The 22,301-nt window shown below is 47.5% G+C and overlaps 2 protein-coding genes and 1 long non-coding RNA gene across 6 annotated transcripts in view; 1 reads left to right on the top strand and 2 right to left on the bottom strand.

The window, feature by feature from the left end:
* The window catches only part of LOC139749608 (uncharacterized), a 192,302-nt gene that overhangs the window by 36,250 nt on the left and 133,751 nt on the right, over window positions 1-22,301 (top strand). The window lies entirely within an intron of this gene.
* Window positions 516-4,023, bottom strand: LOC139749606 (uncharacterized). Of its 3 annotated transcripts, none has more exons than XM_071663719.1 (2): window positions 1,469-4,023; window positions 516-1,315 (listed from the first exon to the last, which is right to left on the bottom strand). In XM_071663719.1, exons 1-2 carry the CDS (start codon window positions 4,019-4,021, stop codon window positions 596-598), a joined length of 3,273 nt encoding a protein of 1,090 aa, XP_071519820.1. In that variant the 5' UTR covers window positions 4,022-4,023; the 3' UTR covers window positions 516-595. The 3 variants fall into 3 exon arrangements, with proteins under 3 accessions (XP_071519820.1, XP_071519822.1, XP_071519821.1); XM_071663721.1 differs by having other exon boundaries at window positions 516-1,936; window positions 2,399-4,023; XM_071663720.1 differs by having other exon boundaries at window positions 516-3,043; window positions 3,209-4,023.
* On the bottom strand, window positions 11,299-14,128 carry LOC139749605 (uncharacterized). Its single transcript, XM_071663718.1, has 2 exons — window positions 12,084-14,128; window positions 11,299-11,930 (listed from the first exon to the last, which is right to left on the bottom strand). The coding sequence occupies exons 1-2, from the start codon at window positions 14,103-14,105 to the stop codon at window positions 11,379-11,381; spliced, it is 2,574 nt and encodes an 857-aa protein (XP_071519819.1). The 5' UTR covers window positions 14,106-14,128; the 3' UTR covers window positions 11,299-11,378.

Genomic DNA, 22,301 nt, shown 5'->3' with positions numbered 1-22,301 from the left:
GGGGTTTCGGTGATTGTGGGGGGGGAGGAGATGGTGATCGTGTGGGGGTGGGGGGGGGGAGAGGTGGCGTGGTAATGGCTGGTACAGAAGAGAGAACACGAGACGTGGGTAAGACAGACGAGTGTGGCACGAGACGTGTGGAGACAACCACACCGAACTCCTGCTTGCCACAGTGTGTGTGTGTGTGTGTGTGTGGCTACACACTGAAGAAGGTCAGTGTGTGGTGGAGGAACTGAGGAACGAAAACGGAGAGAGAGAGACGGTGTAAGAGAGGATAGTGAGGCAAAGAAATAAAGATAAGAGACATACCACAAGATACAGGGATGTGGTTATTGATACAATGGCGTTAAACAGAGGATCAGATGGTATGGGGTAATATCAATCAAGAATTTATAGATATCAAATGATTATGATAATAATGATAATAGGAAGGACTGGTAAAGCATTGCAATGTTTATGTCTCTGAAAATGTTATGGAATGTTGTTGGGTCAATGTATCATATTATTTTGATATCAAAAATATAAGTATAACAAAAACAAGTACATTATGAGAGCAGCGCCTCGATCATGTATATGACCAGCATCAACTCACGCCTCATACCCGGCGGCACCACTTCCTACCTCCGCGTTGAAAGGTTTTCTCATTTCTCTTAACCATCTTGGTTCTCATAGTGAACCATTGATTTTGCCTAAACCTCTCTGGTCTGGCGGTCGTGCTAGCGGGTTTGGCAGCGCCACTCAGGAGAAGAGCTAGGTCGACCTCGGGTTCAGTAGTGTCGCCTTTCTTGCGCGCACGTCTCTTACGTTGACGTCCGGTAGCACTGACCTCGGGTTCCGTAGTGTCAACCTGGTTTACCACTACGTCGCCCTTGGGTTCAATAGTGTCACGCTGTTGTTCAACTACTTCGCCCTCGGGTTCAGTAGTGTCGCCTTTCTTCTTCCTGCGCGTACGTTTCTTAGGTCGACGTCCGGTAGCACTGACCTCGGGTTCCGTAGTGTCCACCTGGTGTTCAACTACGTCGCCCTTGGGTTCAGTAGTGTCACCCTGTTGTTCAACTACTTCGCCCTCGGGTTTAGTAGTGTCGCCTTTCTTCTTCCTGCGCGTACGTTTCTTAGGTCGACGTCCGGTAGCACTGACCTCGGGTTCCGTAGTGTCCACCTGGTGTTCAACTACGTCGCCCTTGGGTTCAGTAGTGTCACCCTGTTGTTCAACTACTTCGCCCTCGGGTTTAGTAGTGTCGCCTTTCTTCTTCCTGCGCGTACGTTTCTTAGGTCGACGTCCGGTAGCACTGACCTCGGGTTCCGTAGTGTCCACCTGGTGTTCTACTACGTCGCCCTTGGGTTCAGTAGTGTCACCCTGTTGTTCAACTACTTCGCCCTCGGGTTTAGTAGTGTCGCCTTTCTTCTTCCTGTGCGTACGTTTCTTAGGTCGTCCGGTAGCACTGACCTCGGGTTCCGTAGTGATCACCTGGTGTTCAACTACGTCGCCCTTGGGTTCAGTAGTGTCACCCTGTTGTTCAACTACTTCGCCCTCGGGTTCAGTAGTGTCGCCTTTCTTCTTCTTGCGCGTACGTTTCTTAGGTCGACGTCCGGTAGCACTGACCTCGGGTTCCGTAGTGTCCACCTGGTGTTCAACTACGTCGCCCTTGGGTTCAGTAGTGTCACCCTGTTGTTCAACTACTTCGCCCTCGGGTTCAGTAGTGTCGCCTTTCTTCTTCTTGCGCGTACGTTTCTTAGGTCGACGTCCGGTAGCACTGACCTCGGGTTCCGTAGTGTCCACCTGGTGTTCAACTACGTCGCCCTTGGGTTCAGTAGTGTCACCCTGTTGTTCAACTACTTCGCCCTCGGGTTCAGTAGTGTCGCCTTTCTTCTTCCTGCGCGTACGTTTCTTAGGTCGACGTCCGGTAGCACTGACCTCGGGTTCCGTAGTGTCCACCTGGTGTTCAACTACGTCGCCCTTGGGTTCAGTAGTATCACCCTGTTGTTCAACTACTTCGCCCTCGGGTTCAATAGTGTCGCCTTTCTTCTTGCGCGTACGTTTCTTAGGTCGACGTCCGGTAGCACTGACCTCGGGTTCCGTAGTGTCCACCTGGTGTTCAACTACGTCTCCCTTGGGTTCAGTAGTGTCACCCTGTTGTTCAACTACTTCGCCCTCGAGTTCAATAGTGTCGCCTTTCTTCTTCCTGCGCGTACGTTTCTTAGGTCGACGTCCAGTAGCACTGACCTCGGGTTCCGTAGTGTCCACCTGGTGTTCAACTACGTCGCCCTTGGGTTCAGTATTGTCACCCTGTTGTTCAACTACTTCGCCCTCGGGTTCAATAGTGTCGCCTTTCTTCCTGCGCGTACGTTTCTTAGGTCGACGTCCGGTAGCACTGACCTCGTGTTCCGTAGTGTCCACCTGGTGTTCAACTACGTCGCCCTTGGGTTCAGTAGTGTCACCCTGTTGTTCAACTACTTCGCCCTCGGGTTCAATAGTGTCGCCTTTCTTCTTCCTGCGCGTACGTTTCTTAGGTCGACGTCCAGTAGCACTGACCTCGGGTTCCGTAGTGTCAACCTGGTGATCAACTGCGTCGCCCTTGGGTTCCGTAGTGTCAACCTGGTGTTCAACTACTTCGCCATCGGGTTCGATAATGTCACCCTGGTTAACTACTTCGCCCTCGGGTTTGGAAGTGTCACCTTTCTTCTTGTGTTTACGTTTCTTATGGTGACGTCCGGTAGCACTGACCTCGGGTTCGGCAGTGTCACCCAGGTTAACTACGTCGCCCTCGGGTTCGATGGTGTCACACTGATGTTCAACTACGTCACCCTTGGGCTCGGCAGTGTCACCCAGGTCAGCTACGTCACCCTCGGGTTCGGTAGTGTCACACTGATGTTCTACTACGTTGTCCTCGGGTTCGATGCTGTCACCCTGATGTTCTACTACGTCGTCCTCGGGTTCGGCAGTGTCACCCAGGTTAACTACTTCGTCCTCGGGTTTGGTAGTGTCACCCTGATGTTCAACTACGTCGTCCTCGGGTTCGGTAGTGTCGCTCAGGTTAACTACCTTGTCCTCGGGTTCGGCAGTGTCACCCTGATGTTCAACTACGTCGTCCTCGGGTTCGGTAGTGTCACCCTGATGTTCAACTACGTCGTCCTCGGGTTCGGCAGTGTCACTCAGGTTAACTACATCGTCCTCGGGTTCGGCAGTGTCACCCTGATGTTCAACTACGTCGTCCTCGGGTTCGGTAGTGTCACCCTGATGTTCAACTACGTCGTCCTCGGGTTCGGTAGTGTCGCTCAGGTTAACTACTTCGTCCTCGGGTTCGGCAGTGTCACCCTGATGTTCAACTTCCTCGTCCTCTGGGTCGGCAGTGTCACCCTGATGTTCAACTACGTCGTCCTCGGGTTCGGTAGTGTCGCTCAGGCTAACTACTTCGTCCCCGGATTCAGTAGTGTCACCCTGATGTTCAACTACGTCGTCCTCGGGTTCAGTCGTGTCACCCTGAAGTTCGACTACCACCTCGCCCTCGGGTTCAGCAGTGTTAGGGTTGTAGTTACGTGTGAGCCTTGCCCTCAGCAGCCTCGTGAGGGCCTTCGAGAGGCACCATAGCAACACCGCGTCCATCATCACCGACCCCATCAGGAGCAGAAGGACAGGGAGCTTGACCCCAGAGAGCAGTACCACCTGGAGCCGCTCCACGAACCCTACGGGCACCTCTGGCATGGCCGCCAGCTCCCGCAGGGACCTGATGCTCCTGAAGAGACGCAGGGCCTTTCCCAGAGGATCGACGTAGGGGTAGTGCGGGTCTAGAGGTTCCTCAAGGGTAAGGTGCAAGGGCGGAGGGTTCAGCTGGCCCAAGAGAGGCAGCTTGATACTGTAGGAGCGCACGTGTCTGGTCTGGAGGAGGTCCACCAGCCTGGCCTGGTAGCTGCCGAGCAACATGCTGGTCAACATCAGGTGGAGGAAGCAGAAACATGGCACAAACACCAATGCTGCTGTTATGATACGGGTCATCCTATTTATCATTATGTTTATTTTCATTTTTATTCAACCTTCCGCTATTGTTATCGGTTAGCCGGTGGTCAAAGGAAAGGGAATGGTGGTTGGGGAAGAGGTAGAAATTTTTGGTCGAGTTTCCATTGTGGTGTCAGGAATGGTTGAGGAAGTGGAGATGTGGTTGTCGAGGGATGTGGAGTTGTCTGTCGAGGGTGGAGTGAAGATGCGTTTGTCGAGGGTGTGGTGGTGAGGATTGCTTAGTGGTGAGGTTTAGTGAAGATGTGTTTGTCGACTGTGTCGTGGTGAGGTTTAGTGGAGATGCGTTTGTTGAGGATGAAGTGGATGGGATTGTGTAGTCATGAGGTTTAGTGAAGATGTGTTTGTCGAGGATGCAGTGGATAGGATTGCGCAGTGGTGATGTGTAGGGAAAATGTGTAGGGAAAATGTGTTTGTGGAGGGTGTAGTGGTGAGGTGTAGGGAAGATGTGTTTGTGGAGGGTGTAGTGGTGAGGTGTAGGGAAGATACGTTTGTCGAGGATGAAGTGGATGGGATTGCGCAGTGGTGAGGTGTAGTGAAGATGTGTTTGTGGAGGGTGTAGTGGTGAGGTGTAGTGAAGATACGTTTGTCGAGGGTGTAGAGGAGAGTATTGTGAGGCGTGATGGAGAGGCGTTTGTCCAGGAGGTATAGATGACTTTGATTGCGTTAGATATATAATTTTTTTTTCATAAAGAAAACATCGTGATCAACTGTGTTAGTTCCGTGTCAACCAGCTGTGCGACAATCGTGTCTACCAGCTGTGTGACTCGTGTCAACCAGGTGTGTGACAATCGTGTCAACCAGCTGTTTGACAATCGTGTCTACCAGCTGTGTGACAATCGTGTCTACCAGCTGTCTGACATTCGTGTCAACCAGCTGTGTAACGAACGTGTCTTACTGCGGTGTGACGTCTGTGACTTCCAGCTGTGTGATGTTACAGTTATTTTAGTTAGGCGTCACATTTTGTTCAGTTTTCTATCTAAGGTACATTATATTTTGAAAAGTCTTAGTACTTATGTTACAATACAAAATTAGGTTTATTAGATTGTAAATAGAATAATCTTAGACAGTTTTACTGTTATTACAATTTATGGAAGACCAAGGAATATTTAAGTGGTCAAATATTGATAATGATAATAATAAGAAGGACTTGTATGCATGAATAGGAAAAAGTAATTGAATGTTAATGTTCTCTCTCTCTCTCTCTCTCTCTGAAAAGGATTTTTAAATGATGTTGGGTCAATGTATCATATTATTTTGATATCAAAACTAAAACTAGAACAAAAACGAGAAAATTACATTATGAGGTGTAGTGAAGATACATTTGTAGAGGGTGTAGTAGAGAGGATTACGTAGTGGTGAGGTGTAGTGAAGATACATTTGTAGAGGGTGTAGTAGAGAGGATTACTTAGTGGTGAGGTGTAATGAAGATACATTTGTAGAGGTTGTAGTAGAGAGGATTGAGTAGTGGTGAGGTGTAGTGAAGATACATTTGTAGAGGGTGTAGTAGAGAGGATTACGTAGTGGTGAGGTGTAGTGAAGATACATTTGTAGAGGGTGTAGTAGAGAGGATTACGTAGTGGTGAGGTGTAGTGAAGATACATTTGTAGAGGGTGTAGTAGAGAGGATTACGTAGTGGTGAGGTGTAGTGAAGATACATTTGTAGAGGGTGTAGTAGAGAGGATTACGTAGTGGTGAGGTGTAGTGAAGATACATTTGTAGAGGGTGTAGTAGAGAGGATTACGTAGTGGTGAGGTGTAGTGAAGATACATTTGTAGAGGGTGTAGTAGAGAGGATTACGTAGTGGTGAGGTGTAGGGAAGATGTGTTTGTGGAGGGTGTAGTGGTGAGGTGTAGTGAAGATACATTTGTAGAGGGTGTAGTAGAGAGGATTACGTAGTGGTGAGGTGTAGTGAAGATACATTTGTAGAGGGTGTAGTAGAGAGGATTGAGTAGTGGTGAGGTGTAGTGAAGATACATTTGTAGAGGTTGTAGTAGAGAGGATTACGTAGTGGTGAGGTGTAGTGAAGATACATTTGTAGAGGGTGTAGTAGAGAGGATTGAGTAGTGGTGAGGTGTAGTGAAGATACATTTGTAGAGGGTGTAGTAGAGAGGATTACGTAGTGGTGAGGTGTAGTGAAGATACATTTGTAGAGGGTGTAGTAGAGAGGATTGAGTAGTGGTGAGGTGTAGTGAAGATACATTTGTAGAGGTTGTAGTAGAGAGGATTGAGTAGTGGTGAGGTGTAGTGAAGATACATTTGTAGAGGGTGTAGTAGAGAGGATTGAGTAGTGGTGAGGTGTAGTGAAGATACATTTGTAGAGGTTGTAGTAGAGAGGATTACGTAGTGGTGAGGTGTAGTGAAGATACATTTGTAGAGGGTGTAGTAGAGAGGATTACGTAGTGGTGAGGTGTAGTGAAGATACATTTGTAGAGGGTGTAGTAGAGAGGATTACGTAGTGGTGAGGTGTAGTGAAGATACATTTGTAGAGGGTGTAGTAGAGAGGATTGAGTAGTGGTGAGGTGTAGTGAAGATACATTTGTAGAGGTTGTAGTAGAGAGGATTGAGTAGTGGTGAGGTGTAGTGAAGATACATTTGTAGAGGGTGTAGTAGAGAGGATTACGTAGTGGTGAGGTGTAGTGAAGATACATTTGTAGAGGGTGTAGTAGAGAGGATTGAGTAGTGGTGAGGTGTAGTGAAGATACATTTGTAGAGGGTGTAGTAGAGAGGATTACGTAGTGGTGAGGTGTAGTGAAGATACATTTGTAGAGGTTGTAGTAGAGAGGATTGAGTAGTGGTGAGGTGTAGTGAAGATACATTTGTAGAGGGTGTAGTAGAGAGGATTGAGTAGTGGTGAGGTGTAGTGAAGATACATTTGTAGAGGTTGTAGTAGAGAGGATTGAGTAGTGGTGAGGTGTAGTGAAGATACATTTGTAGAGGGTGTAGTAGAGAGGATTACGTAGTGGTGAGGTGTAGTGAAGATACATTTGTAGAGGGTGTAGTAGAGAGGATTACGTAGTGGTGAGGTGTAGTGAAGATACATTTGTAGAGGGTGTAGTAGAGAGGATTGAGTAGTGGTGAGGTGTAGTGAAGATACATTTGTAGAGGGTGTAGTAGAGAGGATTGAGTAGTGGTGAGGTGTAGTGAAGATACATTTGTAGAGGGTGTAGTAGAGAGGATTGAGTAGTGGTGAGGTGTAGTGAAGATACATTTGTAGAGGGTGTAGTAGAGAGGATTACGTAGTGGTGAGGTGTAGTGAAGATACATTTGTAGAGGTTGTAGTAGAGAGGATTGAGTAGTGGTGAGGTGTAGTGAAGATACATTTGTAGAGGGTGTAGTAGAGAGGATTGAGTAGTGGTGAGGTGTAGTGAAGATACATTTGTAGAGGTTGTAGTAGAGAGGATTACGTAGTGGTGAGGTGTAGTGAAGATACATTTGTAGAGGGTGTAGTAGAGAGGATTGAGTAGTGGTGAGGTGTAGTGAAGATACATTTGTAGAGGGTGTAGTAGAGAGGATTACGTAGTGGTGAGGTGTAGTGAAGATACATTTGTAGAGGGTGTAGTAGAGAGGATTGAGTAGTGGTGAGGTGTAGTGAAGATACATTTGTAGAGGGTGTAGTAGAGAGGATTGAGTAGTGGTGAGGTGTAGTGAAGATACATTTGTAGAGGGTGTAGTAGAGAGGATTACGTAGTGGTGAGGTGTAGTGAAGATACATTTGTAGAGGGTGTAGTAGAGAGGATTGAGTAGTGGTGAGGTGTAGTGAAGATACATTTGTAGAGGGTGTAGTAGAGAGGATTACGTAGTGGTGAGGTGTAGTGAAGATACATTTGTAGAGGGTGTAGTAGAGAGGATTGAGTAGTGGTGAGGTGTAGTGAAGATACATTTGTAGAGGGTGTAGTAGAGAGGATTACGTAGTGGTGAGGTGTAGTGAAGATACATTTGTAGAGGGTGTAGTAGAGAGGATTGAGTAGTGGTGAGGTGTAGTGAAGATACATTTGTAGAGGGTGTAGTAGAGAGGATTGAGTAGTGGTGAGGTGTAGTGAAGATACATTTGTAGAGGGTGTAGTAGAGAGGATTACGTAGTGGTGAGGTGTAGTGAAGATACATTTGTAGAGGGTGTAGTAGAGAGGATTGAGTAGTGGTGAGGTGTAGTGAAGATACATTTGTAGAGGGTGTAGTAGAGAGGATTACGTAGTGGTGAGGTGTAGTGAAGATACATTTGTAGAGGTTGTAGTAGAGAGGATTGAGTAGTGGTGAGGTGTAGTGAAGATACATTTGTAGAGGTTGTAGTAGAGAGGATTGAGTAGTGGTGAGGTGTAGTGAAGATACATTTGTAGAGGTTGTAGTAGAGAGGATTACGTAGTGGTGAGGTGTAGTGAAGATACATTTGTAGAGGGTGTAGTAGAGAGGATTGAGTAGTGGTGAGGTGTAGTGAAGATACATTTGTAGAGGGTGTAGTAGAGAGGATTACGTAGTGGTGAGGTGTAGTGAAGATACATTTGTAGAGGTTGTAGTAGAGAGGATTACGTAGTGGTGAGGTGTAGTGAAGATACATTTGTAGAGGGTGTAGTAGAGAGGATTGAGTAGTGGTGAGGTGTAGTGAAGATACATTTGTAGAGGGTGTAGTAGAGAGGATTACGTAGTGGTGAGGTGTAGTGAAGATACATTTGTAGAGGGTGTAGTAGAGAGGATTACGTAGTGGTGAGGTGTAGTGAAGATACATTTGTAGAGGGTGTAGTAGAGAGGATTACGTAGTGGTGAGGTGTAGTGAAGATACATTTGTAGAGGGTGTAGTAGAGAGGATTACGTAGTGGTGAGGTGTAGTGAAGATACATTTGTAGAGGGTGTAGTAGAGAGGATTGAGTAGTGGTGAGGTGTAGTGAAGATACATTTGTAGAGGGTGTAGTAGAGAGGATTGAGTAGTGGTGAGGTGTAGTGAAGATACATTTGTAGAGGGTGTAGTAGAGAGGATTACGTAGTGGTGAGGTGTAGTGAAGATACATTTGTAGAGGGTGTAGTAGAGAGGATTACGTAGTGGTGAGGTGTAGTGAAGATACATTTGTAGAGGGTGTAGTAGAGAGGATTACGTAGTGGTGAGGTGTAGTGAAGATACATTTGTAGAGGGTGTAGTAGAGAGGATTACGTAGTGGTGAGGTGTAGTGAAGATACATTTGTAGAGGGTGTAGTAGAGAGGATTGAGTAGTGGTGAGGTGTAGTGAAGATACATTTGTAGAGGTTGTAGTAGAGAGGATTACGTAGTGGTGAGGTGTAGTGAAGATACATTTGTAGAGGGTGTAGTAGAGAGGATTACGTAGTGGTGAGGTGTAGTGAAGATACATTTGTAGAGGGTGTAGTAGAGAGGATTGAGTAGTGGTGAGGTGTAGTGAAGATACATTTGTAGAGGGTGTAGTAGAGAGGATTACGTAGTGGTGAGGTGTAGTGAAGATACATTTGTAGAGGGTGTAGTAGAGAGGATTACGTAGTGGTGAGGTGTAGTGAAGATACATTTGTAGAGGTTGTAGTAGAGAGGATTACGTAGTGGTGAGGTGTAGTGAAGATACATTTGTAGAGGGTGTAGTAGAGAGGATTACGTAGTGGTGAGGTGTAGTGAAGATACATTTGTAGAGGGTGTAGTAGAGAGGATTACGTAGTGGTGAGGTGTAGTGAAGATACATTTGTAGAGGTTGTAGTAGAGAGGATTGAGTAGTGGTGAGGTGTAGTGAAGATACATTTGTAGAGGTTGTAGTAGAGAGGATTGAGTAGTGGTGAGGTGTAGTGAAGATACATTTGTAGAGGGTGTAGTAGAGAGGATTGAGTAGTGGTGAGGTGTAGTGAAGATACATTTGTAGAGGGTGTAGTAGAGAGGATTACGTAGTGGTGAGGTGTAGTGAAGATACATTTGTAGAGGGTGTAGTAGAGAGGATTACGTAGTGGTGAGGTGTAGTGAAGATACATTTGTAGAGGGTGTAGTAGAGAGGATTACGTAGTGGTGAGGTGTAGTGAAGATACATTTGTAGAGGGTGTAGTAGAGAGGATTACGTAGTGGTGAGGTGTAGTGAAGATACATTTGTAGAGGGTGTAGTAGAGAGGATTACGTAGTGGTGAGGTGTAGTGAAGATACATTTGTAGAGGGTGTAGTAGAGAGGATTGAGTAGTGGTGAGGTGTAGTGAAGATACATTTGTAGAGGTTGTAGTAGAGAGGATTACGTAGTGGTGAGGTGTAGTGAAGATACATTTGTAGAGGGTGTAGTAGAGAGGATTGAGTAGTGGTGAGGTGTAGTGAAGATACATTTGTAGAGGGTGTAGTAGAGAGGATTACGTAGTGGTGAGGTGTAGGGAAGATACGTTTGTCGAGGATGAAGTGGATGGGATTGCGCAGTGGTGAGGTGTAGTGAAGATACATTTGTAGAGGGTGTAGTAGAGAGGATTACGTAGTGGTGAGGTGTAGTGAAGATACATTTGTAGAGGGTGTAGTAGAGAGGATTGAGTAGTGGTGAGGTGTAGTGAAGATACATTTGTAGAGGGTGTAGTAGAGAGGATTACGTAGTGGTGAGGTGTAGTGAAGATACATTTGTAGAGGGTGTAGTAGAGAGGATTGAGTAGTGGTGAGGTGTAGTGAAGATACATTTGTAGAGGGTGTAGTAGAGAGGATTACGTAGTGGTGAGGTGTAGTGAAGATACATTTGTAGAGGTTGTAGTAGAGAGGATTGAGTAGTGGTGAGGTGTAGTGAAGATACGTCTGTCGAGGGTGAAGAGGAGAGGATTGTGAGGCGTGGTGGAGAGACGTTAGATTTCAGTACTAAAAAATTGGTTTTTTCTTAGAAAAATATCGTGATCAGCTGTGTTAGTTCCGTGTCAACCAGCTGTGTGACAATCGTGTCTACCAGCTGTGTGACAATCGTGTCAACCAGCTGTGTGACGAACGTGTCTTACTGCGGTGTGACGTCTGTGACTTCCAGCTGTGTGATGTTACAGTTATTTTAGTTAGGCGTCACATTTTGTTCAGTTTTCTATCTAAGGTACATTATATTTTGAAAAGTCTTAGTACTTATGTTACAATACGAAATTTGGTTTATTAGATTGTAAATAGAATAATCTTAGACAGTTTTACTGTTATTGCAATTTATGGAAGGCCAAGGAATATTTAAGTGATAATAATAATAATGATAGGAAGGACTTGAATACATGAATAGAAAAAGCATTGAAATATGTTCTCTCTCTCTCTCTCTCTCTCTGAAAATGTTATGGAATGTTGTTGGGTCAATGTATCATATTATTTTGATATCAAAAATATAAGTATAACAAAAACAAGTACATTATGAGAGCAGCGCCTCGATCATGTATATGACCAGCATCAACTCACGCCTCATACCCGGCGGCACCACTTCCTACCTCCGCGTTGAAAGGTTTTCTCATTTCTCTTAACCATCTTGGTTCTCATAGTGAACCATTGTCTTTGTGGTCTGGCGGTCGTGCTAGCGGGTTTGGCAGCGCCACTCAGAAGAAGAGCTAGGTCGACCTCGGGTTCAGTAGTGTCGCCTTTCTTGCGCGCACGTCTCTTACGTTGACGTCCGGTAGCACTGACCTCGGGTTCCGTAGTGTCCACCTGGTGTTCAACTACGTCGCCCTTGGGTTCAGTAGTGTCACCCTGTTGTTCAACTACTTCGCCCTCGGGTTTAGTAGTGTCGCCTTTCTTCTTCCTGCGCGTACGTTTCTTAGGTCGACGTCCGGTAGCACTGACCTCGGGTTCCGTAGTGTCCACCTGGTGTTCAACTACGTCGCCCTTGGGTTCAGTAGTGTCACCCTGTTGTTCAACTACTTCGCCCTCGGGTTTAGTAGTGTCGCCTTTCTTCTTCCTGCGCGTACGTTTCTTAGGTCGACGTCCGGTAGCACTGACCTCGGGTTCCGTAGTGTCCACCTGGTGTTCTACTACGTCGCCCTTGGGTTCAGTAGTGTCACCCTGTTGTTCAACTACTTCGCCCTCGGGTTTAGTAGTGTCGCCTTTCTTCTTCCTGCGCGTACGTTTCTTAGGTCGTCCGGTAGCACTGACCTCGGGTTCCGTAGTGATCACCTGGTGTTCAACTACGTCGCCCTTGGGTTCAGTAGTGTCACCCTGTTGTTCAACTACTTCGCCCTCGGGTTCAGTAGTGTCGCCTTTCTTCTTCTTGCGCGTACGTTTCTTAGGTCGACGTCCGGTATCACTGACCTCGGGTTCCGTAGTGTCCACCTGGTGTTCAACTACGTCGCCCTTGGGTTCAGTAGTGTCACCCTGTTGTTCAACTACTTCGCCCTCGGGTTCAGTAGTGTCGCCTTTCTTCTTCTTGCGCGTACGTTTCTTAGGTCGACGTCCGGTAGCACTGACCTCGGGTTCCGTAGTGTCCACCTGGTGTTCAACTACGTCGCCCTTGGGTTCAGTAGTGTCACCCTGTTGTTCAACTACTTCGCCCTCGGGTTCAGTAGTGTCGCCTTTCTTCTTCCTGCGCGTACGTTTCTTAGGTCGACGTCCGGTAGCACTGACCTCGGGTTCCGTAGTGTCCACCTGGTGTTCAACTACGTCGCCCTTGGGTTCAGTAGTATCACCCTGTTGTTCAACTACTTCGCCCTCGGGTTCAATAGTGTCGCCTTTCTTCTTGCGCGTACGTTTCTTAGGTCGACGTCCGGTAGCACTGACCTCGGGTTCCGTAGTGTCCACCTGGTGTTCAACTACGTCTCCCTTGGGTTCAGTAGTGTCACCCTGTTGTTCAACTACTTCGCCCTCGAGTTCAATAGTGTCGCCTTTCTTCTTCCTGCGCGTACGTTTCTTAGGTCGACGTCCAGTAGCACTGACCTCGGGTTCCGTAGTGTCCACCTGGTGTTCAACTACGTCGCCCTTGGGTTCAGTATTGTCACCCTGTTGTTCAACTACTTCGCCCTCGGGTTCAATAGTGTCGCCTTTCTTCCTGCGCGTACGTTTCTTAGGTCGACGTCCGGTAGCACTGACCTCGTGTTCCGTAGTGTCCACCTGGTGTTCAACTACGTCGCCCTTGGGTTCAGTAGTGTCACCCTGTTGTTCAACTACTTCGCCCTCGGGTTCAATAGTGTCGCCTTTCTTCTTCCTGCGCGTACGTTTCTTAGGTCGACGTCCAGTAGCACTGACCTCGGGTTCCGTAGTGTCAACCTGGTGATCAACTGCGTCGCCCTTGGGTTCCGTAGTGTCAACCTGGTGTTCAACTACTTCGCCATCGGGTTCGATAATGTCACCCTGGTTAACTACTTCGCCCTCGGGTTTGGAAGTGTCACCTTTCTTCTTGTGTTTACGTTTCTTATGGTGACGTCCGGTAGCACTGACCTCGGGTTCGGCAGTGTCACCCAGGTTAACTACGTCGCCCTCGGGTTCGATGGTGTCACACTGATGTTCAACTACGTCACCCTTGGGCTCGGCAGTGTCACCCAGGTCAGCTACGTCACCCTCGGGTTCGGTAGTGTCACACTGATGTTCTACTACGTCGTCCTCGGGTTCGATGCTGTCACCCTGATGTTCTACTACGTCGTCCTCGGGTTCAGTCGTGTCACCCTGAAGTTCGACTACCACCTCGCCCTCGGGTTCAGCAGTGTTAGGGTTGTAGTTACGTGTGAGCCTTGCCCTCAGCAGCCTCGTGAGGGCCTTCGAGAGGCACCATAGCAACACCGCGTCGATCATCACCGACCCCATCAGGAGCAGAAGGACAGGGAGCTTGACCCCAGAGAGCAGTACCACCTGGAGCCGCTCCACGAACCCTACGGACACCTCTGGCATGGCCGCCAGCTCCCGCAGGGACCTGATGCTCCTGAAGAGACGCAGGGCCTTTCCCAGAGGATCGACGTAGGGGTAGTGCGGGTCTAGAGGTTCCTCAAGGGTAAGGTGCAAGGGCGGAGGGTTCAGCTGGCCCAAGAGAGGCAGCTTGATACTGTAGGAGCGCACGTGTCTGGTCTGGAGGAGGTCCACCAGCCTGGCCTGGTAGCTGCCGAGCAACATGCTGGTCAACATCAGGAGGAGGAAGCAGAAACATGGCACAAACACCAATGCTGCTGTTATGATACGGGTCATCCTATTTATCATTATGTTTATTTTCATTTTTATTCAACCATCCGCTGTTGTTATCGGTTAGCCGGTGGTCAAAGGAAAGGGAATGGTGGTTGGGGAAGAGGTAGAAATTTTTGGTCGAGTTTCCATTGTGGTGTCAGGAATGGTTGAGGAAGTGGAGATGTGGTTGTCGAGGGATGTGGAGTTGTCTGTCGAGGGTGGAGTGAAGATGCGTTTGTCGAGGGTGTAGTGGTGAGGATTGCTTAGTGGTGAGGTTTAGTGAAGATGTGTTTGTCGACTGTGTCGTGGTGAGGTTTAGTGAAGATGCGTTTGTTGAGGATGAAGTGGATGGGATTGTGTAGTCATGAGGTGTAGTGAAGATGTGTTTGTCGAGGGTGTAGTGGATAGGATTGCGCAGTGGTGATGTGTTTGTGGAGGGTGTAGTGGTGAGGTGTAGGGAAGATGTGTTTGTGGAGGGTGTAGTGGTGAGGTGTAGGGAAGATGTGTTTGTCGAGGGTGTAGTGGTGAGGATTGCTTGGTGGTGAGATGTAGTGAAGATGTGTTTGTCGACTGTGTCGTGGTGAGGTTTAGTGAAGATGCGTTTGTTGAGGATGAAGTGGATGGGATTGTGTAGTGATGAGGTTTAGTGAAGATGCGTTTGTCGAGGGTGTAGTGGTGAGGATTGCTTAGTGGTGAGGTGTAGTGAAGATTTGTTGTGGAGGGTGTAGTGGTGAGGTGTAGGGAAGATGTGTTTGTGGAGGGTGTAGTGGTGAGGTGTAGGGAAGATGTGGTTGTCGAAGGTGTGGTGGCGAGGATTGCGTAGTGGTGAGGTGTAGTGAAGATGTGTTTGTCGACTGTGTCGTGGTGAGGTTTATTGAAGATGCGTTTGTTGAGGATGAAGTAGATAGGATTGCGCAGTGGTGAGGTGTAGTGAAGATGTGTTTGTGGAGGGTGTTGTGGTGAGGTGTAGTGAAGATACGTTTGTCGAGGGTGTAGAGGAGAGTATTGTGAGGCGTGGTGTAGAGGCGTTTGTCCAGGAGGTATAGATGACTTTGACTGCGTTAGATATATAATTTTTTTTTTCATAGAAGAAACATCGTGATCAACTGTGTTAGTTCCGTGTCAACCAGCTGTGCGACAATCGTGTCTACCAGCTGTGTGACTCGTGTCAACCAGGTGTGTGACAATCGTGTCAACCAGCTGTGTGACAATCGTGTCAACCAGCTGTGTGACAATCGTGTCTACCAGCTGTCTGACATTCGTGTCAACCAGCTGTGTAACGAACGTGTCTTACTGCGGTGTGACGTCTGTGACTTCCAGCTGTGTGATGTTACAGTTATTTTAGTTAGGCGTCACATTTTGTTCAGTTTTCTATCTAAGGTACATTATATTTTGAAAAGTCTTAGTATTATGTTACAATACGAAATTAGGTTTATTAGATTGTAAATAGAATAATCTTAGACAGTTTTACTGTTATTACAATTTATGGAAGGCCAAATAATGTTTAAGTGGTCAAATAATGATAATAATAAGAAGGACTTGTATGCATGAATAGAAAAAGTATTTGAATGTTTATGTTCTCTCTCTCTGATACTGGTTCCATTGATATCTTTTTAAGGCTACAACGACCATTCCCGTTCGGTCGGCCGTTCCACAGATGAGTCATTGGTGGAGGGCGCGAGTTCCCGTCGTCGAGCACACCACCAGCTGTACAGCAGGGACAGCAGGTGACTTAATTTTGGGAGGCGGGCCATCTTTAAGAGGTGCCAAATGAAGACTTTATCGGTCATTTAAGATTGTGGCTCGGGAATAACTCCCCCAACTCGATGGTTGGGAAGATGGGGAGGTGACAGCGACACAGCTTCGTCATTAGCTCCTCCTCCTTCCTCGCCCCCCCACACACACCACCCCGACCCACTTTACCAACAGCTCCTATTTTTCTGGGTAGAATTGGGTGTTGGAGCGAAGGGGCCTTGATGGGCAACGCCATTTGTTCTTAAATGGTCTCATGCCTTTGCGAAAAAGGAGCATGAAAACAGATCGACTTAAGGTCCTGCATCGGTGCGATAGATAGTTCGGTGGTAGATACTATTGGGAAGGTGAGAGAGCTCGAGAAAGTATGGTTGATGTTACCCTGAGAAGAACATGGGGGCTCTGCAGAGAGTTGTTGAGGTGGGAGGGTGGAAAAGAGGGATGTGTTGGGGGAGCATCTGGCCGGCCGGGCAGCGACGAAGGAGAGGTTGTGTTATCTGGCCCAGATGCTTAACAACGGAGGTGCGGATAGACCCGCGTAGCTGGGGAGAAGGATAGGTCGAGGTCTGTGGGAGAGAGAGGGTTAGGCGTGGGGATAGAGGGAGTGGCAGGAGAGGATAGGAGGCCATTGTGCGTGAAGGAGTTGAGAAGGATTAGTTGATGGATAGACAATGGATCGCTAGAAGGTTAGGAGAGGTGAGGAGAAGGATAGGCACGAGGGAGGGAAGTGGTTAGGAGGACAAGGGATAGACCAAAGCGGTGGCGTTGTTACATCCATGGGAACGGCAGATATGAACCTTAATGGTGTGTGACAAGGATGTCTTCTACTGCAGGACAGTAATGGTATCCTAGACTCACCTCATCAAAGTAGATGGACACAGTTGAATAGAAGGCTCCTTCCCATCCACCGAACAGGAGAATAGCTGTGATGGAAGGTCGTGTAAGACAAGAGTAGACAGGATTAACATATATAGGAGAGAGTGATCGGTAAATACGTTCTGGTCAGGTACAGGGCAATGTAGGTAGGTGATGTTTTAAACCACTTAAGTCTATACATAAGACTTGTGACACTTGCATATAATATTGTCATTCTAGTACGGGATTATTGGATTATATTTGATAACATTAAGGTACTTGTACAGCCAGGTTTTAAATGTATTGATGGTCCTCGTCTTGTTAACAGTTTATGGTAGTTTATTGTAGTTCTGTACACATAATGCTAAAGAATTCTTTGCTCACATTTTTGTTCCATTTCCTTCGTTGCGTCATTTCTGGTGAGCGTTTCTCTTTATTGTCAACAAATTATCGTGAGTTATCAAATATTCAAAGCATTTATTGGATCTCTTCAGAGTCTACATCTCGTAAACGAACTCAAGAGGCTTTCCTTATAATGTTTCCTTAACAAGAGACAGAGTTTTGTTGCTCTTCTCTGTATTCGTTCAAAGTATTCATTACGTCTTTGCGTTGTAGTTATATTTCTGTCCGTGAAACCTTTTCATCATGTGTAGACAAGTTTATTTTAGGGGACGTCTGATCATGGGCGGGGAGGGGAGGAACAGGCAAGGATAGAGGAAGGTAAATATGGGGGTCTAGCAACATAGTGATGAAATGGTACGTGGGACAGTGAGGGATAGGTAGGAAGGACTATCCATGGGATGTAGGGATGTTATGAGGGATGGGCGGAGTTAAGATTAGGAAAGGAAGGCTAGGAGTCTAGGTCGTAAGGAGTTGGATAGTAAGGCTAGGCGTAGGGTAGAGATAAGGTGGAATATAGAAAGGACAGAGAGGCGATACAAGGTTAGAACGGAAGATTGGGATAAGGGGGCTGGAGGTTCTACGTAGGATGCTGGTCGAACAGAACCAACCAAACTGGTAGACGGTACAGAACCAACTGAAGCTGCACCGATGGTAGAAGGTACACTAGAATGAACACCACTGTACCACAATGAACAGTCCTGGTAGATCTTACACGTCCAGTTTGACGGTCCATGCTACAGAATTCACCAGAACGCACGGTACATACTGGTACAGTCATCATAGACGGTACAGTACCGTCCAAACGTACATTTAACCTTCTGATTCTCCCTGGACAGAAATGACAGCCCACTTTACCACAACAGGCGCAGCCCAGCGTTGTAAACCAACCGTCATCACACTGTCTTCAGCGCCTTGTCGCCCCTCCGACGCTGGACACTAAAGCGAGAATCGTAGACAAAAGACGTGGTACGCGACAGTGCCGTTCTTACGTGCTAAGAGGGACTAAGTGTCATTACCCCCCCCCCCCCTTGATTATAGGTTTTATTATAATGATTCTTATCCCTGTGGCGTCATCGTCTCTCGGCAGCACTTAATTGTAGTCATTAATAGTCTCATTATAATTAAGTTTGGTCCTCTCTGTGTCCAAATGTTATGCAATATGGATTAAAGTGGTTTTGTGAATGGGGATATGTGTCCTTCTTGCTCCGAGTGTGCCGTAATGGCGCGCCAACCGTTCTATTGTTGACGCCAATGATGTTGCCGAATTCAGCTGTGACGAGTCTTTTTTTTCTCTCTCTCTCTCTCTTTTTCTCTCTTCCTTTTTAAGCCATGCAAGCTTTTGCCATCCGTGCAGCAATATTGGTCATGACGCGCGAGAGATTCTGCCTTTTGTCGAGGCTGAATTAAATGTTTATCAAAGGATCACAGATTTGAGAGCGTCTAATATATTGAGCGCGCCTGAATAGCGAGGAGGAGGAGTTGGCAACATTGTGTAGCAAAGTCCGCTAAGTGTAGCATGGAGTGCCCTGTTAGCTGCACTGGGTCCATAGGATATTTGGCCTTATGGAATGTTGGCGTAAAGTCGGTTGTAGTTTAGATATTTGTACATTCCATTCTCTGCGTCTTTTTATTACCTGTTTATGGTCATCTGCCTGAATAAGTTTTTTATTCAATATTTTTTTTCTTTTTTAGATATGGTTCACATACTCCACTTTCCCTACCGGTTTTCATCTTCACATGAACACATGGACATGTGGAGGTTAGTGTATCGAACCACGGATCCCATGGACCCGGGTTCGAGTCTCAGTCAGGGCAGACAGGTTCCCAAGGACCAAGTTGTTTATATTCCCCTCTAAAGGCTCGTGTGTAAGTGGTATACGGGGGTCGACGTGCTGTCATTGGACTGAACCAGGGCATGTGAAACGGCTGGGGTAAACCATGGAAAGGTCTGTGTGGCCTGGATGTGGATAGGGAGCTGTGGTTTCGGTGCATGACACATGACAGCTAGAGAATGAGTGTGAGCGGATGTGGTCATTTCTTCGTCTGTTCCTGGCGCTACCTCGCTAAACGTGGAAACGGCGAACACCAATCAGTCACGTAGTAAACCTGCGGTGTGTCAACCTCGGGTCGGTGGAGGTAACATGGACTACATGGGGCCAAAAGTAGAATATGCTTCTCAAGTTTGGTCACCGTACCTGAAGAAGCACAAAGAGCTGATAGAGAAGGTCCAGAGGAGGACAACAAAGGTGGTGCCAGGATGTTCACAGCTAAGTTACATGGGATAGGCCAGAGGCTTTAGCTCTGTCCCTCTTAGAAGAGAGAAGAGTGAGGGGTGACCTGAGCACGAACTTTGAGAGTGATGACGTAGGCAGTGGACAGATCTTCGACCCATGTAGCAATAGATGAACCACAGACCATCAAATTCAGGAATACACTTGTTAAAATCGACGATTTGAGAATTACTTTATAGTACAGGAATGACGGTGGACACGGCCATTGCAGACACCATACGTAGATTAACGAAGGCGTTATAAGGTTGTTATGTAAACGTCAATTGTGAGGTTGATATTGTAATGTGTCGCCCCACATGGCCAGATGTTATCTTCATGATATTCCTCTTATGAACGCTGGATGGAGGGAGGTAGGGAAGTCCCACTTGACACACATATACCCTCTCCTCCCTCCACCACCACCTGGTCGTTCCTCACAACCCCCACCCCCCACCCCCCCCCACCCCCCTCTCCACCACCACACGCGTCTCGGGTGACCCCTTCACCATCACCCAGCCCCATCACCGCACGTGTCCCGGACTCTGCCTGATAATGGGTGTGGGTGAGGGTGTGTAACTGGGTGTGGTGTGTGGCGGCTCCCACACCAGCTACTGGTGGTTGGGTCTCAAGGCGACGCCCCACTGCCTCACCCCCCCCGCTGCCTAACCCTCCCCTGCTTGTCTCCCCTTTCCCCTCACTTCACTCCCACACACACCTCCATCACCCCTCCCTTCTCCCTCCTCTACCTCCAGGACCTCCTCCACTGTCCACCCTACATCCCTCCCCTCCCATACTCCACTCCCTACGACCCCCTCCCCCCCTCACCTCGTTATCCTCACTTCCCAACTCCCCATTTCCTCCCCCACCCACCCCCTCAACCTCCACTCCCTTCATCATCCACCACCTCTCCTCTCCCTTCACTTCCCCTAACCTCTTTCACTCCCCTCCCCTCACTCCTCTCTACTACCCCTCCCCTCTCACTTCCACCCTGCTACCACAACTACCCCCATTCCACAATATAACCTCCCTGACACTTCTCCACTTCTCCACTCGACACAAGACCACACAGCAGATTTCTGCTCATGAGTGAAATATCACGACATGGCACATCACTTCTGTGAATAACTCGCTCACAGAAACACCAAGTGGAATTAAATAAGGAGGGAGGGAGGGGAAGTGTGTCAGACTGACTGCACGTGACAAGTGGGGTGCCACGGGGATCAGCCTAGGACCCCAGACTGGTTTTTTTTTTTTTTTTAATTTGTCATCTTCTTCAGCGTCGACCTACTGGACACAAGACTCACCCGCAGAATTTCGAGTTGTGCCGACGACACGATATTTTGAAAGATGTCGCCCAGTCAAAGGGAAAGTTGGCTGCAAGTTCAAAAGTGATTTAGCTTAAGTGAGAAGTGATAACGTATGTGATGAATTAACGTAAACATTGACGAACGCAGAACAGTGCACTTTAGCACGACAGATTTAATCCACGCCTATAAAACGCTCAGTAAACATCATCTGAAGCAAAAGAAAACGTAAACCTCAATGTAATTATAAGAAATGACCCAAAATACAGAATCCAGCGCCTCCCACTTGCGTACAGTAAGGCCCTCACGATGCTACGTGTCCTAACCAGAAACACACACTGTAAAACAGAAGACACAGTGGTCTCATTATAGCGATCAGGTCTGACCTCGCTCGCGTTACACCCTGCAGTTCAGGTCACCAAACCTGATCAGTGAAGAGGATAAGACTAGAAGAAATTCAGGAATGAGCCACCAGACTAATTCCTCCACTCTTAAATACGGGAGGACTGAAAGACCTGAAAACTGTTCTCTCTTTAAAAGGCGCAGACCTGAGGAGGTCAAATACAATCGTTCGAAATAGTTGATCATTTCGACAACATAACGTACGAAAAATTTCTCTGGCTCAGAGATTTAGTGAACAGAAATAACAGTGTGAAGACAACAGGAAGAACACCTTGATTGCATCGGGAACCAAAGGTGTTTCCAAGTGTGGGCTTGTGAAACATTGGAATCAGCCACCATCAGATGTAGCGAATGCAAAGACTAGGAATGGCTTGTGATCAAGAAAAGTCAGGTACTCCAGCGATGTTTGTAAAGTTATTGGTAAACAATCTTGATTCGGGAAGAAATATTTCCACCAATCTTCCTCTCTCTTTTCAAAGTCCAGCCCCAGTGCAAGGAACATTACGCGTCCATACCTTTCTAAAAGGGGGATCTTCAAACTTTCGCTAAGCCAAATGGCGTTTCTCCTAATCTTTCTCCCTGTCCGGTGTTGAGCCGGAGGGCGAGGTGGTGGGTGGGGAAGATGCCCTCTGCTTTACTCTCCTGTCTCTACCACAATTTAGATCGAGTCAGCTGATAACCTCGTCACAGACCATCAGGTCTTCTGTTATCTGTCCTTCCCATGTGCTCCCCCCCCCATCAACCCCATTCCCACCATCCCCACCTCCCCAACCATCCCCACCCATCCCCTTCAACAAACACCATCCCCCATCCCCTTCAACAGTCACTCCCCCCCCCACGCCCCCACCCCCACCACAACCACAACCCTTACCCCGACCCGACCCCTCCCCTCCCTTCCCCTCCCCTCCCCTTCCTTCCAACACCGTAATCCCCCCCCCTTTCCCTTCCCCCATCCACCCCTCACACCTCCCACCAGAACACCATCAATTATTGAGATCCTTTCATACCATCACCATCCCCATTCCCTCTACCACCGTTATGACGAATCCTTATCATCTCCCCCGTTATGACGAATCCCAATTATCTCCCCCGTTATTACGAATCTTCACCACTCCCCCATCATAACGAATTTCCACCATCTCCCCATCTTTACGAATCTCTGTTAAATCCTTATTAAGAATTACTAGTAGCCTCCCCCGTTATTATTGCCTCGCTTCATAAACGTTAGACACGAACGTAAACGTTGCATACCAACATAAACG

The sequence above is a fragment of the Panulirus ornatus genome, chromosome 7 (genome assembly GCF_036320965.1).
Source record: "Panulirus ornatus isolate Po-2019 chromosome 7, ASM3632096v1, whole genome shotgun sequence".
Taxonomy (NCBI): Eukaryota; Metazoa; Arthropoda; class Malacostraca; order Decapoda; family Palinuridae; genus Panulirus; species Panulirus ornatus.
This window is presented reverse-complemented; position numbering and strand designations above follow the sequence as displayed.